Source organism: Salmo salar, chromosome ssa10, assembly GCF_905237065.1.
Source record: "Salmo salar chromosome ssa10, Ssal_v3.1, whole genome shotgun sequence".
NCBI lineage: Eukaryota > Metazoa > Chordata > Actinopteri > Salmoniformes > Salmonidae > Salmo > Salmo salar.
In genome coordinates, this window is record NC_059451.1 from 84,445,763 (window position 1) to 84,464,515 (window position 18,753).

Sequence of the window (18,753 nt, forward strand, 5' to 3'; positions counted from 1 at the left end):
TCTTGTATTTGTATTACAACAGCCACAGAGCAGCAGCAGCAGTAACCCAGCTGTAGAAGCAGATAACATAGACAAGAGAAAATGAGGGCAGCGTTTGATCTGCAAAAATTACAGGAATCATGGGAAATCTAGTTTATGTCCATGACTGCGCCAGCAGGGGGGGGGGGGGGCACAGCAGCAAGCAGCAGGCACCCCGCTGTCAACCACATTAAGACTCAAGCCGCAGTCACAATTCAAATGAAAAATCTTTACAAATTCCGAAAAAATTAGAACAGGTTGTAATATCACCTCTGGATAGAGAGGAATGAGAAGAGAGAGGGAATGAGGGAGGAGAGGAGACATAAACCCAAGCAAAGCACAGTGAGCTCCACAGGATAGCAATATAACAAAGTCATATTTTTTTTTGGTTTTTTTATAACAATCACATCATTTCCTCTACAGTAATAAAACCCTCCACATTCCCACCTCTAGGGCTCCATCTTTAACTATACATTTGAAATGTTAAAAACTAGAGGAGCATCAGGGCTACAAAACAAACTGTTCCCGCTGCCCCCCTCCACCCACTATTACCACGTCAACAGAAATGGTCCAGGAGCAGATTCTGTCAACGGTTACAAAAAAAATTAAATTATTCCACATATTGAAACTCTCCACTTATCACACAGTATCTCACCAGTGTACAAACAGTACAGGAACCAGTAAACTCACTGGCATACATACTAATGTTCATACCATTATACACAGTATTTTGTGCACAAGCTAATGTGTTCCAGCAATACAAAAAAGGTCTGTAATCACACAAAGGTGATTCAATCGCTGGTCTATGACATGTACTGCTCATCGTTGCGCTTCGATCAGAACATCGTGGTAACCCATGGACAAAGGGGGTAGGGCGACTGCAGAGCTAGTGATCTGACCCTCTTCATATTCAAAATCGTAAAAATAAAAAACATCAGCTGATGTACCAGTCAAGTCTGGACACCTACTCATTCAAGGGTTTTTCTATACAATGTTCTACATTGTAGACATCCAAACTATGAAATAACAGATATGGAATCATGTAGTAAAAAAAAAAAAAAAAAAAAAAAAAAGTGTTAAACTAATCAAAATATATTTTAGATTCTTCAAAGTAGCCACCCTTGATGACAGCTTTGCACACACTTGGCATTCTCTCAACCAGCTTCATTTTATCTTTATTTAACTAGGCAAGTCAGTTAAGAACAAATTCTTATTTACAATGACGGCCTAGGAACAGTGGGTTAACTGCCTTGTTCAGGGGCAGAACGACAGATTTTTACCTTGTCAGCTCGGGGACTCGATCTAGCAACCTTTCGGTTACTGGCCCAATATTCTAACTACTAGGCTACCTGCTGCCCCATGAGGTAGTCACCTGGAATGCATTTCAATTAACAGGTGTGCCTTATTAAAAGTTAATTTGTGGAATTTCTTTCCTTAATGCATTTGAGCCAATCAGTTGTGTTGTGACAAGGTAGAGGTGGTATACAGAAGATGGTATTTTACCAATAGGGCTAAGTCCATATCATGGCAACAACTGCTCAAATAAGCAAAGACAAACATGGCCAGTCAATCTGGAAAATTTCAAAAACGTATGACGTTTTTTCAAGTGCAGTCGCAAAAAACATCAAGCACTATGATAAAACTGGCTCTCATGAGGACCGCCACAGGAAAGGAAGACCCAGATTTACCACTGCTGCAGAGGATAAACTCATTAGTTACCAGCCTCAGAAATTGCAGCCCAAATAAATGCTTCAGAGTTCAAGTAACAGACACAATCTTTCAGAGGAGACTGCGTGAATCAGGCATTCATGGTCGAATTGCTGCAAAGAAACCACTACTGAAGGACACTAATAATAAGAAGAGACTTGCTTGGACCAAGAAACACGACTATGGACATTACTGGTGGAAATCTGTCCTTTGGTTCTAACCGCCGTGTTTTTGTGAGGCGCAGAGTAGGTGAATGGATGATCTCCGCATGTGTGGTTGCCACCGTGAAGCATGGAGGTGGTGGTGTGATGGTGCTTTGCTGGTGACACTGTCAATGATTTATTTAGAATTCAAGGCACACTTAACCAGCATGGCTACGACAGCATTCTGCAGCGATACACCATCCCATCTGTTTCGCCCTTAGTGGGACTATCATTTGTTTTTCAACAGGACAATGACCCAACACACCTCCAGGCTGTGTAAGGGCTATTTGACAAAGGAGTGATGAGTGCTGCATCAGATGACCTCCACAATCACCCGACCTCAACCCAATTGAGATGGTTTTGGACGAGTTGGACCGCAGCGTGAAGGATAAGCAGCCAACAAGTGCTCAGAATATGTGGGGACTCCTTCAAGACTGTTGGAAAAGCATTCCTCATGAAGCTGGTTGAATGCCAAGAGTGTCCAATGCTGTCATCAAGGCAAAAGGTGGCTACTTTGAAGAATCTAAAATATATTTTGATTTGTTTAACATTTTGGTTACTACATGATTCCATATGTGTTATTTCATAGTTTTGATGTCTTCCCTATTATTCTAAAATGTAGAAAATTGTAAAAATAAAGTAGGTGTCCAAATTTTTGACTGGTACTGTACATACAAAACATGCGACAAACACTTGATTAAAGTGATCAAATCAAACAAACAGTTGAAACAAATAATACAAATATAAAATCAGCCATAACAATTACCATGAAAACATAATGGAAGTTAGATTACAGTGCACTTTGTGTGAAAATAAAAGTAATGACCACACATCCTGAAGATGAAGGCAACAGCCTCCCTAACAAGGAGACTAAGAGAAACAGAGCGGAGGGGAACATAGAGAGGGACAGAAAATTATATACACTTGTATTTACATTATACAGGATGTGACAGCATGAGGTCCTAAGCCTGGTGGCCATATACAACAACATTTAGTGCACCGAACCGTCATGGCACTCAAAATAAACATAGCATTGAAATCTTATTGGATGGTGTCCAACTGTGTTCTGTAAGTTCTGCCAAAACTGAACGGAAAGAATTCTTGAGCATTCTGGAGAAAACAAAAGCGGAGGGAACCAGAGTCGGGCAAACAGAATAACGCTCCGATTGTGTACGAGATGCCCTGAAAGGGCACAGAGAAGGAACAGATTGATCAAAACCACCTAAAGCAGAAGAGACAAAGGGACAACTCTTCTGCAGTTTGTGTGGGCCAAGTTACCACATACCTGAATGCTGTAATATCACATTCCTTGGTAATAATATAGGAAATCTATTCAAAACTGGTGGTATGCCAATGCAAACAGAAAGTGTTCTCATGATTCCAAATGAAGATCGAGTAATGTAACATTTTAACCCAGCTACATGTACTACTTAATGGTGAGCATACTCCAAAACAGTGCCCTCTCGCCATGCTTGATGGGGAAAGGGAAAGAGGGATACCTAGTCAGAGTAGAGAGAAATGTGGTTCTGTGAACAAATGATTAGCACGTTGGAGTCCACGTTATACTATGCCACTGTATCAGATAGTACTGATGTATGATACAATACATTTGTGTTTTGAAGTACAGTATGGCAACAACCAAAAAATCGAATTAAACAGAAATGAACTTGTTTGGCTTTCCACTCTGGTACTGACCGACCAACCACAATTCAGAAAAGGTCTTATTCTAGAAACTCTGGGCAGGTAATGTGCTGCTTTTTAACAGGGTCATCTATACACCATGCTGTTGCCTCTACAGAGTAGGTTCACTCCTGACATTTATGACAGAATACTCCTAAGGATGACCATGGCCTGTATATCTACAGCCAATATCAAAATGTGTCCCATATTTATCTTTAGAAAAACGTGTACCATCATGCCAAAAAGTCAACATTGAGAGGTTGATGCAAGGTGCACATAGGGCTTCAGTTTAGGCCTCAGCATGGATTATGGATAAGAATGTTAGGCAACATCTTGGTTGATTGTGTGACGAAAGTCAACTGCAGTATGCCTGGAAAGTGTCTTAACATATGAGAAAATAATGGGCGGCAGAAAGAGGGATATGAAGTTGAAAAATCATAAATACAAGGCAGTCCCAGACCACCTACTACACAATCATTCTATTAAATATGGGAGTTATGTACATTGAAAACACAAATTAAAAGGAAACATTTCTTCCTTTTAATGGTGTTGCAACCACAGAGCAGAGCTCCTGAAATGTCACACACAATATATGAAAGCAGAGATGTCTGGAAAAATATGTTCATTCAAGTTGATAAAAATTGATTGAGTGTCATACGAGGAATTAGGCACAGTCTTGCAATTTTTATTTTGTTTGAGGTAGCACCTCATTTCCAATAAAGGACTGGAAAGGCCAGAATCTGAACCTGAAAGAACCCAAACAAAAAAAACAAGACCAAAATGACAATTGGACACATCTTTAGAGCTACATTTGGATTGAACTAGAGGCAATATCAAAAGTGTACTGGAATGTGACCTGGTTATCTAACCTTGATCAGACAAGGATAGAAAAGCTCCCAGTAAATGGAGGGAAGAGAGTGCATTTAAACACAAAGGTCCTCAGAGAGAGTGGGAGAGAGGGAGGGGAGAAAGATCCATTTGTTTACTTGGTGTTCTGTGTACATTTGACACAACACTGAAGAAATCTATGAGGAGTCTTATTGAGAGCAAATAGGATGTGGACAGGAACTGAGTGAGAAACCACGCATGAGAGAGAAAGATATGGTCCCTGGTGTCACAAGAAAGTGGGTCCTTGCTTTTTGATGTCGCTAAAAAGGAGGTCCTTGTATTTTGATGTCACTAGAAAGATACTAATTCTCGCTTGACATGATGTTACTAGAGAGGTCCAGGCGTTTTGATGTCGTCTCCAGATAAAAGGGTCCTCGTCTACAGATGGGAGAGCGACTATGTGTTCTGCTGATATCAGGTAATCCTCATGTTTGGATGGTGTGGGAGTTGGTGCTCTAGTGATGTCACACAGGATGTGTTCACCAGGCCTCGGTGTAGCGGACGTCCACCTCCGTCAGATTGGGGAGTTTGGCCTGACAGGAAGACAAGAGGAGAAAAGAAACCACAAACTATAATTTGGTGTTCTTGTCAACAGAGAGGGTGTCACGGTTCATCTTACCTTTAAGTCCTCGTATGTGTCTGCTGTGAGCTTTGTGCTGTTCATGTTCAAACTGCACAGGCTCTTCATGGCTGGAAGAGACACGCATAAACATGTCACCTTACCTACACGAACATATATAGATCTAGGAGACTGTGTGGAAAGCCTGTTCTATACTGAATGTATGAGGTTGTGGGGCAGGTGTGAGTAGCATATAGTCAAATGATTTAGATGAGTTCTTACAACTGAGGGAAAGCAGACCGGCGTCGGTCACAGGTGTCTCACAAAGATTCAACACCTGCAGACACGCCAAGTGTTCGGACAGCAACCGCAGTCCTGCATCTCCAAACTGAAGGAAAGACAAACAAGAAAAGAGGATTTGTCATTCAAAGTCATGCAGAGTATTACTCATCAAATTCAAATAAAAACAGAAATGTGACGTGTGTGTGTGTGTTCTGACCTGGGTGGACCAGAGGTTGAGCTGTTTGAGAGAGGGTAATTTGATGAGCTGTTCAGCACAGGCACTGGTGACGTTGGTGAAGGCAAGACTCAGGTTCTCCAGGTTCCCAAAGGAGCCAGAGCTCAGCAGCCTGGCAAGGTCTGCATCCTACTCAGAGATACACAGAGACATGGTCAGATACAGAGGCAGGGTGATACATGATGTTCAAATTGAATCGAGACATGGAGAGTCAGGTCATCTTTCTCACAAAATGTAACAGTTACATTTGAACATTTTGTATAAAAAAATATATATATTATCACACGTTCGGGTGAAAGAAAAACAAATAACGTTTGAGGAAATGGCAGTAGTGTAATAAAAGCCAATCTCACCGTAGACTTGGAGGGCAGAGTGAGTCGGGTGGGGCCTCCTTTTCTTTGCTGAGGGAGAAAGGGAAAAAAAATGGCGACCGATTACAGCAGTTCCCTATTCAGACAGCAGGTGGTGTCTATGAGCAATGTGCCAATGATGAAATAGGAGGTCTCTTAAACGAGATGAAGGGTTCATATTTGCATGAAGTAACAATACAGAAACACTAGGTAACACGGGATAATGAATAGATAACTCTAGCAGAGTGGACAGTGTAGAGTAGCAGCAGTTTTAACTGAGCGATGCTACAGTTGTCCGCTGACAGCCCAGACCGTGTGTATTTTCAGAAGACATTACAGTAGAATTGGGAATGCAGTGTGAGGTTGAGCGTGTCGTGTTCGAGCCTTTGTTTGTGCACAGTGCTATAGTAACTCACCAGCTCTTTGAGCTCCCTCTGCCTGTCACACAGCTGCTCGTACATGTGAAGGCCCACCGGAGTGCTCTCCAGGGTGGAGATGATCTGCAGCTGGGTGTCCTTGTTCTCGATGATGTTGTACTCCAGCATCAGGCACAGGATCTGAAACACACACACACACACACACAGGTCACCTCTGCTTCCTATGCACCCACACCTCTAAAACACACAGTAACAAAAACAAGTCAGCTCTATACATAGGGCACACACACACCTCAACCATGGTCTGGTTCCCACGCAGAGCCAGGAGCATGCAGGGCCCCAGCTTGTTTTCAGCCAGGGACAGGAGAAACTTCTTAGTTTTGTAGCAGGAACCCATAAGAATGTGAACCTGGAGGAGAGAGTCAAAGGTCAAGTCCAGCCAATCAGAACAGAAGGTAGGTACGAGGGTCAGGATTATTAGGGTAACGCCACCAATCACTCACCATGCTGGCAAAGAGCTCCCCATCATCATCACAGGCCACACCCCCTGGACTGTAGAGCTGGAACCAACCGTCCTTTCCGGAGCGGACGCTGAGCAGACAGGAGTGGACCTGCAACAAGCACACAACAATGACTACCACACACACAACACTGAACTAAGGTGAAACAGTGATGTATGGTCAGAGCTGCACACACACACACTAACCTCCTGTCTGTGGTCCTCTGCAAACCTCTGAATAACATATTTCAGCTCTCTGTTCAAAACAGACAGACAAGTCAGGCACAATCCTCATGCTTTCCTTATAGGATGGTAACTAAAAGTCATGGCTGTAGATACTTACTTTGTAAATTTGGCATGTGCAAGGGCCCTAAAGAGGTGGTAAGAATACACATTAAAAACAAGATTAAATACAATAATTATGATTAAATGGAGAATAAAACATGTTTAAACATGCGTAAGATGTTGAACAGATTTGCAGCTGGATTGCACAGGAAACACATCCCCTTTTTTTGTTGGTTTGAACATATCTGAGCAACAACACACAAATACATGTCAATCTATCGGAGGTTGGGGGTGTGTGTTTTCTGTCTGACTCAATCCCTCTAGGAGTTGTGTCGGAGTGTTGTTGCCCTTTCTAATGACGACTGAACGCTTGGATTAGGCTCTGGTGCGCAGGTGAGCAGCAGGTGAGTCTGCCGGCTGTGACAACAACATCCCTCTGTAGGTGAATGGTAATGAGGGCCCGGACTAAGGAGCCAATTACAACAGCCACTCGGGGGGGGCGCCTCATCCCCAGCAGGGCACCTCAGCAGCACACCCACGTCAACACCACTCCCAGGCCACTACACCGCGGAAACAGGCCCTCAACCAAAGTCCCAGCCCCGACCCCAAAGCCTGGAGGAGGAGGGGTGGAGGGCTGGGGAGTGACCAGGAAAAGGTGAGGGAGCACAAGAGGTGGAAGTGGAAAGGTGTAGAGCCAGGGCAGTATACTTACTCTTTGGGGAATGGGATGGGCTGCAGCAGGCTAGCCAGGGCTGGTCTCCAGTCATCGTAGTCAGACCTGAATGGTTGCAGAGAGAAAGAGAGTAAGAACAGAAAGGTGGACATAATGAGAGCAGGGGGCTGGGCACACAGGGAATCACGAGAGGTAACCTAAGTGTCGCCCTATGACGCCAAACAAATCCATCAATTCAATGGGACGAGGAAAGGGTCAGATTCCTGTCTGTTAAGTGTCACAGTTACAGTCATTCCCCGTTCCCACACACATAATAGAACCACTTGTGCCACTTCCCTCTTGCAAAACATCGTTACACCCATTTCATCCATCCATTCAGAGACACACTAACCAACACTCCTTCCTTTTGAATGATTCTCCAGTAGGACATCAGAGGCAGCAGCTGTGTTGAGCTACTCAGCACAGCCCACACAGATAGCACCAAACATGAACCCTTGTTAACATTTAAACACACACAGTAAGGCAGACAGTAAGGCAGAGGGGATACAGTAACAGTAGTGGTAACTCACAGCATTTTGAGGATGAGTGCGAAGCAGCCAAGCACGCGGTCGGCCTGGGCAGGCAGCTGGATTGACAGGGCGTTGAGGGCGGGGCTGACCAGCAGACAGTCGATCAGGTTGGGCTCACTGTCGCCTCCCCCTGGGCCCTTCCGCCTGGCGTTGGCAGTGTTGTTGTTGCGTTCCAACTCCACCAGGATCTCACTGGAGTTGACGATGGAGGGCGGGGGAGCGAGGGGCAGTGTGGGGGGAGCGGAGAGGGGAGCTGAGGGGGGAGGGGAGAGGGACAGCAGACCTGTGGGTGCGGGTGTCAGGGGCTCTGGGCGCAGCAGGCGGAGGGGCAGAGGGGGTTTACGCTCATTCTGTTGCTGGCAGCCGTTCCTGATCTCCTTCAGACTGGGGGAGTTGTCCCGGCTGGACAGAGCGAGAGAGATATTGTTGGGGAGATGGAGAGACCAATATTGTATAATAGAAGAATCATTGTATCACACCTTACATAATCATCTCAAGACTATAACACTCAGAAGTCCATAGTAAGAATACATGTCATTCTGCTGGGGTTGTAGCCAGGCCTCTGTTACAATGGCATTAGCCCCTGTACACTTAAGAGGGAGCGTGTTGAGAGTCATGTATCCGAGCAATGATTCTCTGGGCTGACAATGCAACGGAAATCCAGCAAATGTTCTCCTACAGGGGCTGAGGACCCAGGGGTGATGATGTAATGATAACCAATTAGATAACTCATTACTCAAGTCAACACCTCTGTAACATTTTTAAAGGGAAGGTGAGTAACCTAAGCTAACCAGGGATGTTCATTGGGCCAGAGAGTCGAGTCCGAGTTGGATCGACAGTACAGTAGATCACTCACCTGTTGATGAAGTCCTCGTAGCAAGAGTAGATGGCAGCCAAGCACACTGCCACCAGGTTAGGCAGGACACGGGGGTGAGGGCACTGCCCGGTGGGGCCATGCATGCTGAAACACAGCCACACACACAATTAGCACCCAATAGACTCCATGGAACAGGGAGAAAGCAGAGTAAATCATGGAGTACTATTGAAAATAACTAGGGCCTGAGCTTTTCCTGGTTGGTGTGAGAAAAATAAAAAATAAAAATCACTGTCCTAAAAACATGTGGTCACACTCACCTGTGAATGAATTTCTTGACGACCTCCATCCCAGCGTTGAGCTCATTTAGAGCCAAGATGTACTCCTGAGTGAAGAGACGCAGTCTAGGGCACTTCCCAAAGTCCTGGCACAGACAGAGAAATAAACATGGGGACAGAGAGAGGACAAGAGGCAGCACACTGAGCGTTGACACTCCAATATATAACCACAGAAGGAAAGAAACAAAGTGAGCGTGAACCTAGACAGGGAACAAGACGAAACGCGCAGCTCACCATGTTGTGTTTGAGGATTCTCTGGACCACAGGGGTGAACACTTCAATCACAACCATCGACCGTGGACGCTCCCGACAGTGCTGCACAAAACAACCACACCATTCACTCCATCATCTTAACAATAATCTGAATCTATTTCCTAGGCCTGGATAAACTGTACATGGGCTGTTAATGATAGCCACGGTAGTAAAGTGGTTCCGTCTTCCACTCCAACAATGGCCCTAGTGTGAGGGACGTCACTGTGCTTGCTTAACAGTACAGCTTCCTTCTCTTACCGGACCTTGATCTGTCCTTTGTCCTCGCAAACACACGTGACCACCCTCTGGACAATGCCTTAACCAGCTACGCCACTGAAAAGCTAACGATTCGATGGCGCATTTCAAGCTGAGTAGTGAGGTTATCAATCCAACTCTGTTACACAAGCACGAAGGCCCAAGGCAGTTATGGGATTTCATTTTGGCAACAGGTTGAAGTGGGGCCCATCTTTACCTTGCAGAAGAAGTCACACAGGTCCGGTGGAGGGTGGTTATTTTCCAGGAGAGGAGCGATGGCCTAGGGACACACAGAGATACCAGAGACAGGACTGATTAATATAACGTCACAATTTCCCCAGCCATGTGATCTTCTGTTTACAATGACCATGAGGTCTGATAAACAGGCTCAGAGACAGTTTCTACTAAATCAAATCAAAGTTTATTGGTCGCGTACACAGATTTGTAGACGTTATAGCAGGTGCAGCGAAACACTTGTGTTTCTAGTTCCAACAGCACAGTTATACCAAGCAATAATATAAAGAAATAAAAAAAGAAACAATCCAGAATTGTTTTTATAATAAGTTATATAGTATGAGCCATGACTAGAATACAGTATACATAAATTGGGTGAAACAGTACTACAAGCCGGGCCTCCTGAGTGACGCAGTGGTCTAAGGCACTACAGACCTGGGTTCAATCCCAGGCTGTGTCGCAGCCGGCCACGAGACCTATGAGGCGGCGCACAATTGGCACTGCGTCGTCTGGGTTAGGGGAGGGTTTGGCTGGCCGGGATGTCCTCGTCCCATCGTGCTCTAGCGACTCCTTGTGGCTGGCCCGGGCCCATGCACGCTGACTTAGGTCGCCAACTGTACAGTGTTTCCTCCAACACATTTGGTGCGGATGGCTTCCGGGTTAAGCGAGCAGTGTGTCAAGAACCAGTGCGGCTTGGCGGGGTCGTGTTTCAGAGGATGCATGGTTATCTACCTTCGGCTCTCCTGAGTCCGGGAGTTGCAGCGATGGGACAAGACTGTAACTACCAATTGGATATCATGAAATTGGGGATAAAAAGGGACAAAAGTACAAAAAATAAACTAAAGTACTACAAGCTATCTGACTGGTGAACACGATGACTGAACCGACCACCTGCTCTGATTCTCCGCACCTAATCGCACATGCATTCTCTCACGCACGCACCCTCCCAGACATGCACACATCCACGCTACAACTGCAGCTACCAGACTCATATTATTATTGCTAAATACCACCCAATTTAAACATTTGCCCCCAATCTCCCAAAACACGTGTAAATATTGGACTATAAATTATACTCATGCTAAAATGTTTATTCTAGTCTACTGAGCCATTTACTTTATGTTCGTATTCTTATCTTTTATTATTTCTTACTGTTGTTGCATTATCGAGAAGGAAGCTGCAAGTAAGCATTTCGTTGGACAGTGTATTCCAAGTGTATCCCGTACATACAGCTGATAAAACTTGAAAAACTCACCAGCAACCAGCCATGGGTGAATTAAGAGTGCAAGCCTAATCTCGGTTAAGCCAGAACTAAAATCGTGCATAACTTGGTCAGATGCTCAACCATTTATGTTTACGTAATATGTCCACGAGAGCTTAAGCCTAGCCTGTAATTCCCAAGAGTTACTGCAGAAGTCACCCTAAAAATACACAGGTGTACCTATAATTCTCTCATCATCTTAGCTCGTAATTCACCCCAAGGCAGGTAAATGAGGTGAGCAACTGTTCCCATGTAAAAAGTGTACATTAAACTGTACCTCGAGAGCTGCAACATCCCATATCTAGTGGCCAGGACCCATGGGGTTATGGACACAAACACATCCAGATGAATCCACCAACACACTATAACAGCAACTTTAAACTCACCACAATGATGTTCTCATGGTCCTGAGTGCTGAGGTTGGTGTTCTGAGGAGGAAGAGGGGACAACAGAAATAAGACTGGTATGATCAGCAACAGAGAACGCAGACAAACAAATGTAAGAGAGACACTCCCAAACAACTTTGATTCTGCCGAACAGCAGACATCTGTGGGTTTTGAGCTGACCTCTCAGTAGCAGGTGTGTGTAGTTTGGTGTGTGTGTGTGTGTGTGTGTGTGTGTGTGTGTGTGTGTGTGTGTGTGTGTGTGTGGCCTGCAGATGGGCCTACCTCGGCCAGCAGGGTGGAGATGATTTGCAGCGGGGCCTGGTGGATGGACTCATCCTGCAGGGGAGAGGTCAGGGCCATGTCCACCAGCAATCTGATCTCCTTCAGAACCACCTCCCAGCGACTCGGGTTGTTCAGAACCTTACGGTACTTATAGATCTTTTTCTGGTTGGAAATAAAGAGGCACACACATACTCACATACAGATACAGTTTGATGTGCTTATAAAACCAACGCAAAAATGCATGAAGGAAATGTATGCAGCGTTCGGTGTAGCCTACAGATAAAATCTCTGCACAAAGTGCTGTGAATCTTGTTGAACCCCCGTGAACGCAAACCAATGAATACTTCAACTTAGTAATCCTACCTTCCACTGTAGAGAATTAAACCACTGGTCCCGCAGATAGCTGTTGGCTGCCTGTTAGGGCACACAGTCAGTCAAGTAAAAGATACATGATTGGTGCACACAGACACACACACACACACACACGACATGAAGAAGGAGGGGGACAGAACACACCTGCAGGAGGACGGTGCCCCCGGGGAAGCTGAGCTGCACACAGTATTTGGGGGCGTTATCCCAGGAGAGCAGCTGCAGGTCCTCTATGGTGCTGTAGGACAGGGCAGCCTCCATGTACCCTGTGGGCTAGAGACCAGTAGAGAGGAGAGAAATAACGTCAACCACTCATTCATATAGGCTACACACTTGTGAAGACGAATACAAGACCAACACAGGCAAGCAGTGTTTACAAACAATCGCTCATTGGTAAGTCACAATGATCACTGTACTGACAACTTGTACAAGGCAGTACTCAACACCCATCAGAGATGTCCTTATAGGACTGTGTGAAATACAGGACTATGTGAAAAGGCCTACTTCAGCATTTGGGTCATGCATTGAGCCATCCTATGGTTGCTCTAATATCCCATTTGAACCGGCTGCTAGTTTTTCCATCACTGACCCCAATAGGTAGTCAAGCAGTTGACTTTACTGTGACATAAATCCTTGAATATTTGGGAATTGATACTAGTAAAGGAAAGTAAAGGGGAAAAAAGAAGAACAAAAGAAAGAACGAGAGGGGTAAAAGCGAGAGGAGAGGAAAAAAAACAAATACATTTTTCAGCTGCACGACTGACTGTTGCATTTCTGGTCACATGGCCTGAAATGTCAACAGGCTGTTCTGCGTCTCCATCCCTCTGTTCCGTTATTAGTTACACCCTCTCTCCAGTAAAATCAACAAGCTGTTCCTTTTACTTCTGATGCCCTCCCTCTGCACTAGCACACCGGGGCCATTTCTTTGTGACGTTTTCCTTGTAAATTCAAATTAACGGAGTTCCTTAGTTTATGTCGCCCTCATTGAAGCTAACAGGCGGTTCCTTTATTTGCACCTCTCCTTTTCCCCCCCTCTCCTGTGTAATAAAACAAATAAGCAGTTCCTCCCTGTGTGTAAAAGAACAAACAGGCTACAGCATTCCCTTTATCTACATCTCGCTCTCTAGGTGATAGAGCAAGCTAGCTGTTCTTCATCGCATCGCCCTCCTGAGATGGAGATGCTTGAAATGTAGCAGCCATGTTGTGAAATCAGGAGGGTTTTCACTACACACTATTTCTATATCACATATTGATCTTGAAAACAAAGAATTATTTTACAATACCATTTTTAATTGAAGTGCATGTACTTGGACACAGGTGCACACACACAAATGCATCACATACGCATGCACACAAATAAAACACAAAACGCAAAAATACGAAATTCACAATAGATAAGAATAGATCTCTGAGAAACTCAAAGGAAAAAGTCAATATAGAACAGGAGCAAACAGATTAAAATACCCATCATAAGTCATATCCTGCACAACAGCTTGCTGTGGTAACCTGCGCCAATCTATCTTCCTCCAGCATCATCATCACTCCTCATGTTTTCCTCCATCTAGTTTGCTCACAGTCTTTCCTCATCTCATTCAGTCCTTTTTAATTCTGCTTTTCTTAAAGAGAAGTGGAGTACAGCTCTCCTCCCCAAAACAGCTATGTTGCCATGGAAACTAGTAGGTGAAATCGAGACGTGTTTTTTATGTTTCCAGGGAGAACCAGGTGGACAAAGATATGCAGAATGAATCTCTGTATGAAGCTGCACTGGCAAACTGATCATATGAATGATCAGGAAAATCTGTTGATCCTGCTCAATTAATATTCTCACAGCAGGTCTGTGTTCATGATCAAATCTGTAGCTCTAGTAATAAACACAATTCATATTTCAACACTAGGCTTGGGCGGTATCCAGATTATACTGACCTTGTACCATACCGGGATATTCGGTAATACCGACACTAAACACAAGGGGCGCTGTTTTCAAACCCCACTTCGCCTCTGCAATCCAAATGTTAGCAATGCTAATAACTACATGTATAATCCCATAGACAAAACTAACTAAATGCTGAAGTGCGCATTGCACACATTTTATACCATCTCTGATCTAAACCATTTGCAGGACAGACATCCCAGCTCAAAGTTACACAAGTAACTCAAATGCTACTCACAGTTTGCTGCACACACACAAAACAAATATTATACAAAGGCTCTTGATCCAGGGGGGGATTCTCTGCTGAATCCAAGCAAAGCTTGATTTGGGAAGAAGCTAACCACTTAGCTACTAAATTTGCAAAACAAAATGGCACATTTTAGACAGTTAACTTAATAGTTATGAGATATCTAGCTGGCAAACATTTAGTTGTGAATCCCATACTGTAACTAGAGCTTCTGGCGCGTGTTAGTAACTCACAAGGCTCCGGACTCTCCTCATTGTGTGCTTGTAAACAAACACCACGTGACTGGGGACTACCGGTAAGCTTTATGATGAACAATTGTGACAGGTGTAATGAAGGCGATCTTCTCTGACATTGCACAAGTTGACAGCAGGTATTTACTTAACAAGTTGCAACAAATATTCGACTGTATCAAAAAAAAATATCTAAAGATGCCGCAGCGGTCTAAGGCACTGAATCACAGTGCTTGAAGCGTCACTACAGACCCGGATTCGATCCCAGGCCGTGACTGGGAGTCCCATAGGGCGGCGCACAATTGGCCCAGCGTCATCCGGGTTAGGGGAGGGTTTGTCGGGGGGGGCTTTACTTGCCTCATCGCGCTCTAGCGACTCCTTGTGGCAGGCCAGGTGCCTGCAGGCTGACTTCGGTCGTCAGTTGAATGGCGTTTCCTCCGACACATTAGTGAAGCTGTCTTCCGGGTTAAGCGCGCGGTTTGGTGGGTCATGTTTCGGAGGACGCATGACTCGACCTTCGCATCTGACGAGCCCGTTGGGGAGATGCAGCGATGAGAGAAGATCGTAATTGCGTCGCAATTGGATATCACGAAATTGGGGAGAAAAGGGGGGTAAAAAATATTAAATACCCAGTCTATACGGTATATATCTCCCAAGCCTATTCAATACTGTTCACCTTATTAAATGATCATACCCCATGTGTCTTGATAGGATGTTTATATCAATGTATCTGCTGATGCATGTCATTTGACAAAAAATAAACTCAAAAAGATAGAAACACACACGGACAATGCATTATTTGTGAATTCAAGAATGTATAGAGGTAAACCAATACTGCCAGGTCCTTTTACATTCTGATGCAAATAAATGATGCATGAAAACACCTATTCACAATACGCAGCATCATAATGCTCCTTCCATTATATAGCCATTATGGGTATTGCTAGCCAAGTACTCTCCACCATTTTCTAATTAGCACGTTATAAACATCAGAAACCAGTAGATGGCAGTTGCCTCTGGGCAGCCTGTATGAAGGATATATAATGACACTTGGCTTGGATTTATTTATTTATCCTTTAACCTCTATGGGCTAGGTGGGACCCACCTACTCAACAGCCAGGTGAATCCTGTGGCGCGTTATTCAAATCCTTAGATATGCTATTACTTAAATTTTTCAAAAATATGACTATTTTACACCATTTTAAAGATAAGACTCTCGTTAATCTAACCACACTGTCCGATTTCAAAAAGGCTTTACAACGAAAGCAAAACATTAGATTATGTCAGCAGAGTACCAAGCCAGAAATAATCAGACACCCATTTTTCAAGCTAGCATATAATGTCACATAAACCCAAACCACAGCTAAATGTAGCACTAACCTTTGATGATCTTCATCAGATGACAACCCTAGGACATTATGTTATACAATACATGCATGTTTTGTTCAATCAAGTTCATATTTATATCAAAAACTAGCTTTTTACATTAGCATGTGACTAGCATGTGACTAGCATTCCCACCGAACACTGCCGGTGAATTTACTAAATTACTCACGATAAACGTTCACAAAAAGCATAACAATTATTTTAAGAATTATAGATACAGAACTCCTCTATGCACTCGATATGTCCGATTTTAAAATAGCTTTTTGGTGAAAGCACATTTTGCAATATTCTAAGTACATAGCCCAGCCATCACGGGCTAGCTTTTTAGACACCCGGCAGGTTTAGCCTTCACCAAAATCAGATTTACTATTATAAAAGTTTGATTACGTTTTGTTGTCTTCGTCAGAATGCACTCCCAGGACTGCTACTTCAATAACAAATGTTGGTTTGGTCCAAAATAATCCATCGTTATATCCGAATAGCGGCGTTTTGTTCGTGCGTCCCAGACACTATCCGAAATGGTAAATCAGGGTCGCGCGCATGGCGCAATTCGTGACAAAAAAATTCTAAATATTCCATTACCGTACTTCGAAGCATGTCAACCGCTGTTTAAAATCAATTTTTATGCAATTTCTCTCGTAAAAAAGCGATAATATTCCGACCGGGAATCTCCTTTTCGGCAAACAGAGGAAAAATCACAAAGACGGGGGCGGCCAGGGCACGCGCCTAAGCCCACAGTCCCTTGATCGGCCACTTGAGAAAGGCGATAATGTGTTTCAGCCTGGGGCTGGGATGACGACATTCTGTTTTTTCCCGGGCTCTGAGCGCCCGTGGAAGACGTAGGAAGTGTCACGTTAGAGCAGAGATCCTTTGTAAAAGATAGAGATGGCAAAGAAGTTCAAGAAATGGTCAGACAGGCCACTTCCTGTAAAGGAATCTCTCAGGTTTTGACCTGCCATTTGAGTTCTGTTATACTCACAGACACCATTCAAACAGTTTTAGAAACTTTGGAGTGTTTTCTATCCAAAGCCAATAATTATATGCATATTCTAGTTACTGGGCAGGAGTAGTAACCAGATTAAATCGGGTATGTTTTTTATCCAGCCGTGAAAATACTGCCCCCTAGCCATAACAGGTTAAACAGCGTTTGACATGCTTCGAAGTACGGTAATGGAATATTTTGAAATATTTTGTCACGATACGCGCCGGCGCGTCACCCTTCGGATAGTGTCTTGAACGCAAGAACAAAACACAGCTATTTGGATATAACTATGGATTATTTAGAACCAAAACAACATTGGGTGTTGAAGTAGAAGTCCTGGGAGTGCATTCTGACGAAGAACAGCAAAGGTAATCCAATTTTTCTTATAGTAAATCTGAGTTTGGTGAGTGCCAAAATAGCTAGCCATGATGGCCGGGCTATCTACTCAGAATATTGCAAAATGTGCTTTCACCGAAAAGCTATTTTTTAAATCTGACACCGCGATTGCATAAAGGAGTTCTGTATCTATAATTCTTAAAATAATTATGTTTTTTGTGAACGTTTATCGTGAGTAATTTAGTAAATTCACCGGAAGTTTGCTAGTTCTGAACAAAACATGCTAATGTAAAAAGCTGTTTTTTGATGTAAATATGAACTTGATTGAACAAAACATGCATGTATTGTATAACATAATGTCCTAGGAGTGTCATCTGATGAAGATCAAAGGTCAGTGCTGCATTTAGCTGTGGTTTTGGTTTTTGTGATTTATATGCTAGCTTGAAAAATGGGTGTCTGATTATTTCTGGCTGGGTACTCTGCTGACATAATCTAATGTTTTGCTTTCGTTGTAAAGCCTTTTTGAAATCAGACAATGTGGTTAGATAAAGGAGAGTCTTGTCTTTAAAATGGCGTAAAATAGTCATATGTTTGAAAAATTGAAGTTTTTGCATTTTTTAGGTATTTGTGCCACGCTATACCATTGGATATTGGTGAGGCGTTCCGCTAGCGGAACATCTATTAAGAACCAATTCTTGTTTACAATGACGTCCAAACCCGGACGATGCTGGGCCAATTGTGCGCCGCCCTATGTGACTACCAATCACGGCAGGATGTGATGCAGCCTGGATTCGAACCAGGGACTGCAGTGACACCTCTTGCACTGAGATGCAGTGCCTTAGACCGCTGCACTACCCGGGAGCCCTTGATAACGCATTGATAAAAAGAAAAGAATAGAATATGATTGTGCAAACATGACTTCCCAAATTTCATGCAAATGGCCACTGTACTGTGTGTCAAAATGAATGATGCAGAACTGTGTGTTAAACAGCTGCACATACAGTAGAGTTACTGTGACAAAACAGGTTATTATTACAGTAACTTCCCTCCATAATAACGAACCAAACAGTAGGTTGTAAATTACCCACCAGGCTGCTTTCTCAAACAAGCTATTGTGAAGGACTGA

At 43.8% G+C, this 18,753-nt stretch overlaps 1 protein-coding gene across 1 annotated transcript in view; it reads right to left on the minus strand.

The window, feature by feature from the left end:
• Positions 1 to 2,482: 2,482 nt before the first annotated feature.
• Positions 2,483 to 18,753, minus strand: part of LOC106560887 (C-Maf-inducing protein) — a 52,579-nt gene continuing 36,308 nt past the window's right edge. The window contains exons 2-21 of the mRNA XM_014124280.2: positions 12,664 to 12,789; positions 12,511 to 12,561; positions 12,148 to 12,309; positions 11,866 to 11,907; positions 10,202 to 10,264; positions 9,712 to 9,792; positions 9,460 to 9,563; positions 9,182 to 9,286; positions 8,326 to 8,727; positions 7,796 to 7,861; positions 7,142 to 7,168; positions 7,006 to 7,054; positions 6,803 to 6,910; positions 6,592 to 6,708; positions 6,339 to 6,479; positions 5,926 to 5,973; positions 5,555 to 5,701; positions 5,338 to 5,443; positions 5,116 to 5,186; positions 2,483 to 5,029 (exon numbers count right to left, since the gene is read on the minus strand). Of these exons, the coding sequence (XP_013979755.2) occupies positions 4,976 to 5,029; positions 5,116 to 5,186; positions 5,338 to 5,443; positions 5,555 to 5,701; positions 5,926 to 5,973; positions 6,339 to 6,479; positions 6,592 to 6,708; positions 6,803 to 6,910; positions 7,006 to 7,054; positions 7,142 to 7,168; positions 7,796 to 7,861; positions 8,326 to 8,727; positions 9,182 to 9,286; positions 9,460 to 9,563; positions 9,712 to 9,792; positions 10,202 to 10,264; positions 11,866 to 11,907; positions 12,148 to 12,309; positions 12,511 to 12,561; positions 12,664 to 12,789 (2,070 nt within the window). The 3' untranslated portion in view covers positions 2,483 to 4,975. The remainder of the gene's footprint in view (positions 5,030 to 5,115; positions 5,187 to 5,337; positions 5,444 to 5,554; positions 5,702 to 5,925; positions 5,974 to 6,338; positions 6,480 to 6,591; positions 6,709 to 6,802; positions 6,911 to 7,005; positions 7,055 to 7,141; positions 7,169 to 7,795; positions 7,862 to 8,325; positions 8,728 to 9,181; positions 9,287 to 9,459; positions 9,564 to 9,711; positions 9,793 to 10,201; positions 10,265 to 11,865; positions 11,908 to 12,147; positions 12,310 to 12,510; positions 12,562 to 12,663; positions 12,790 to 18,753) is intronic.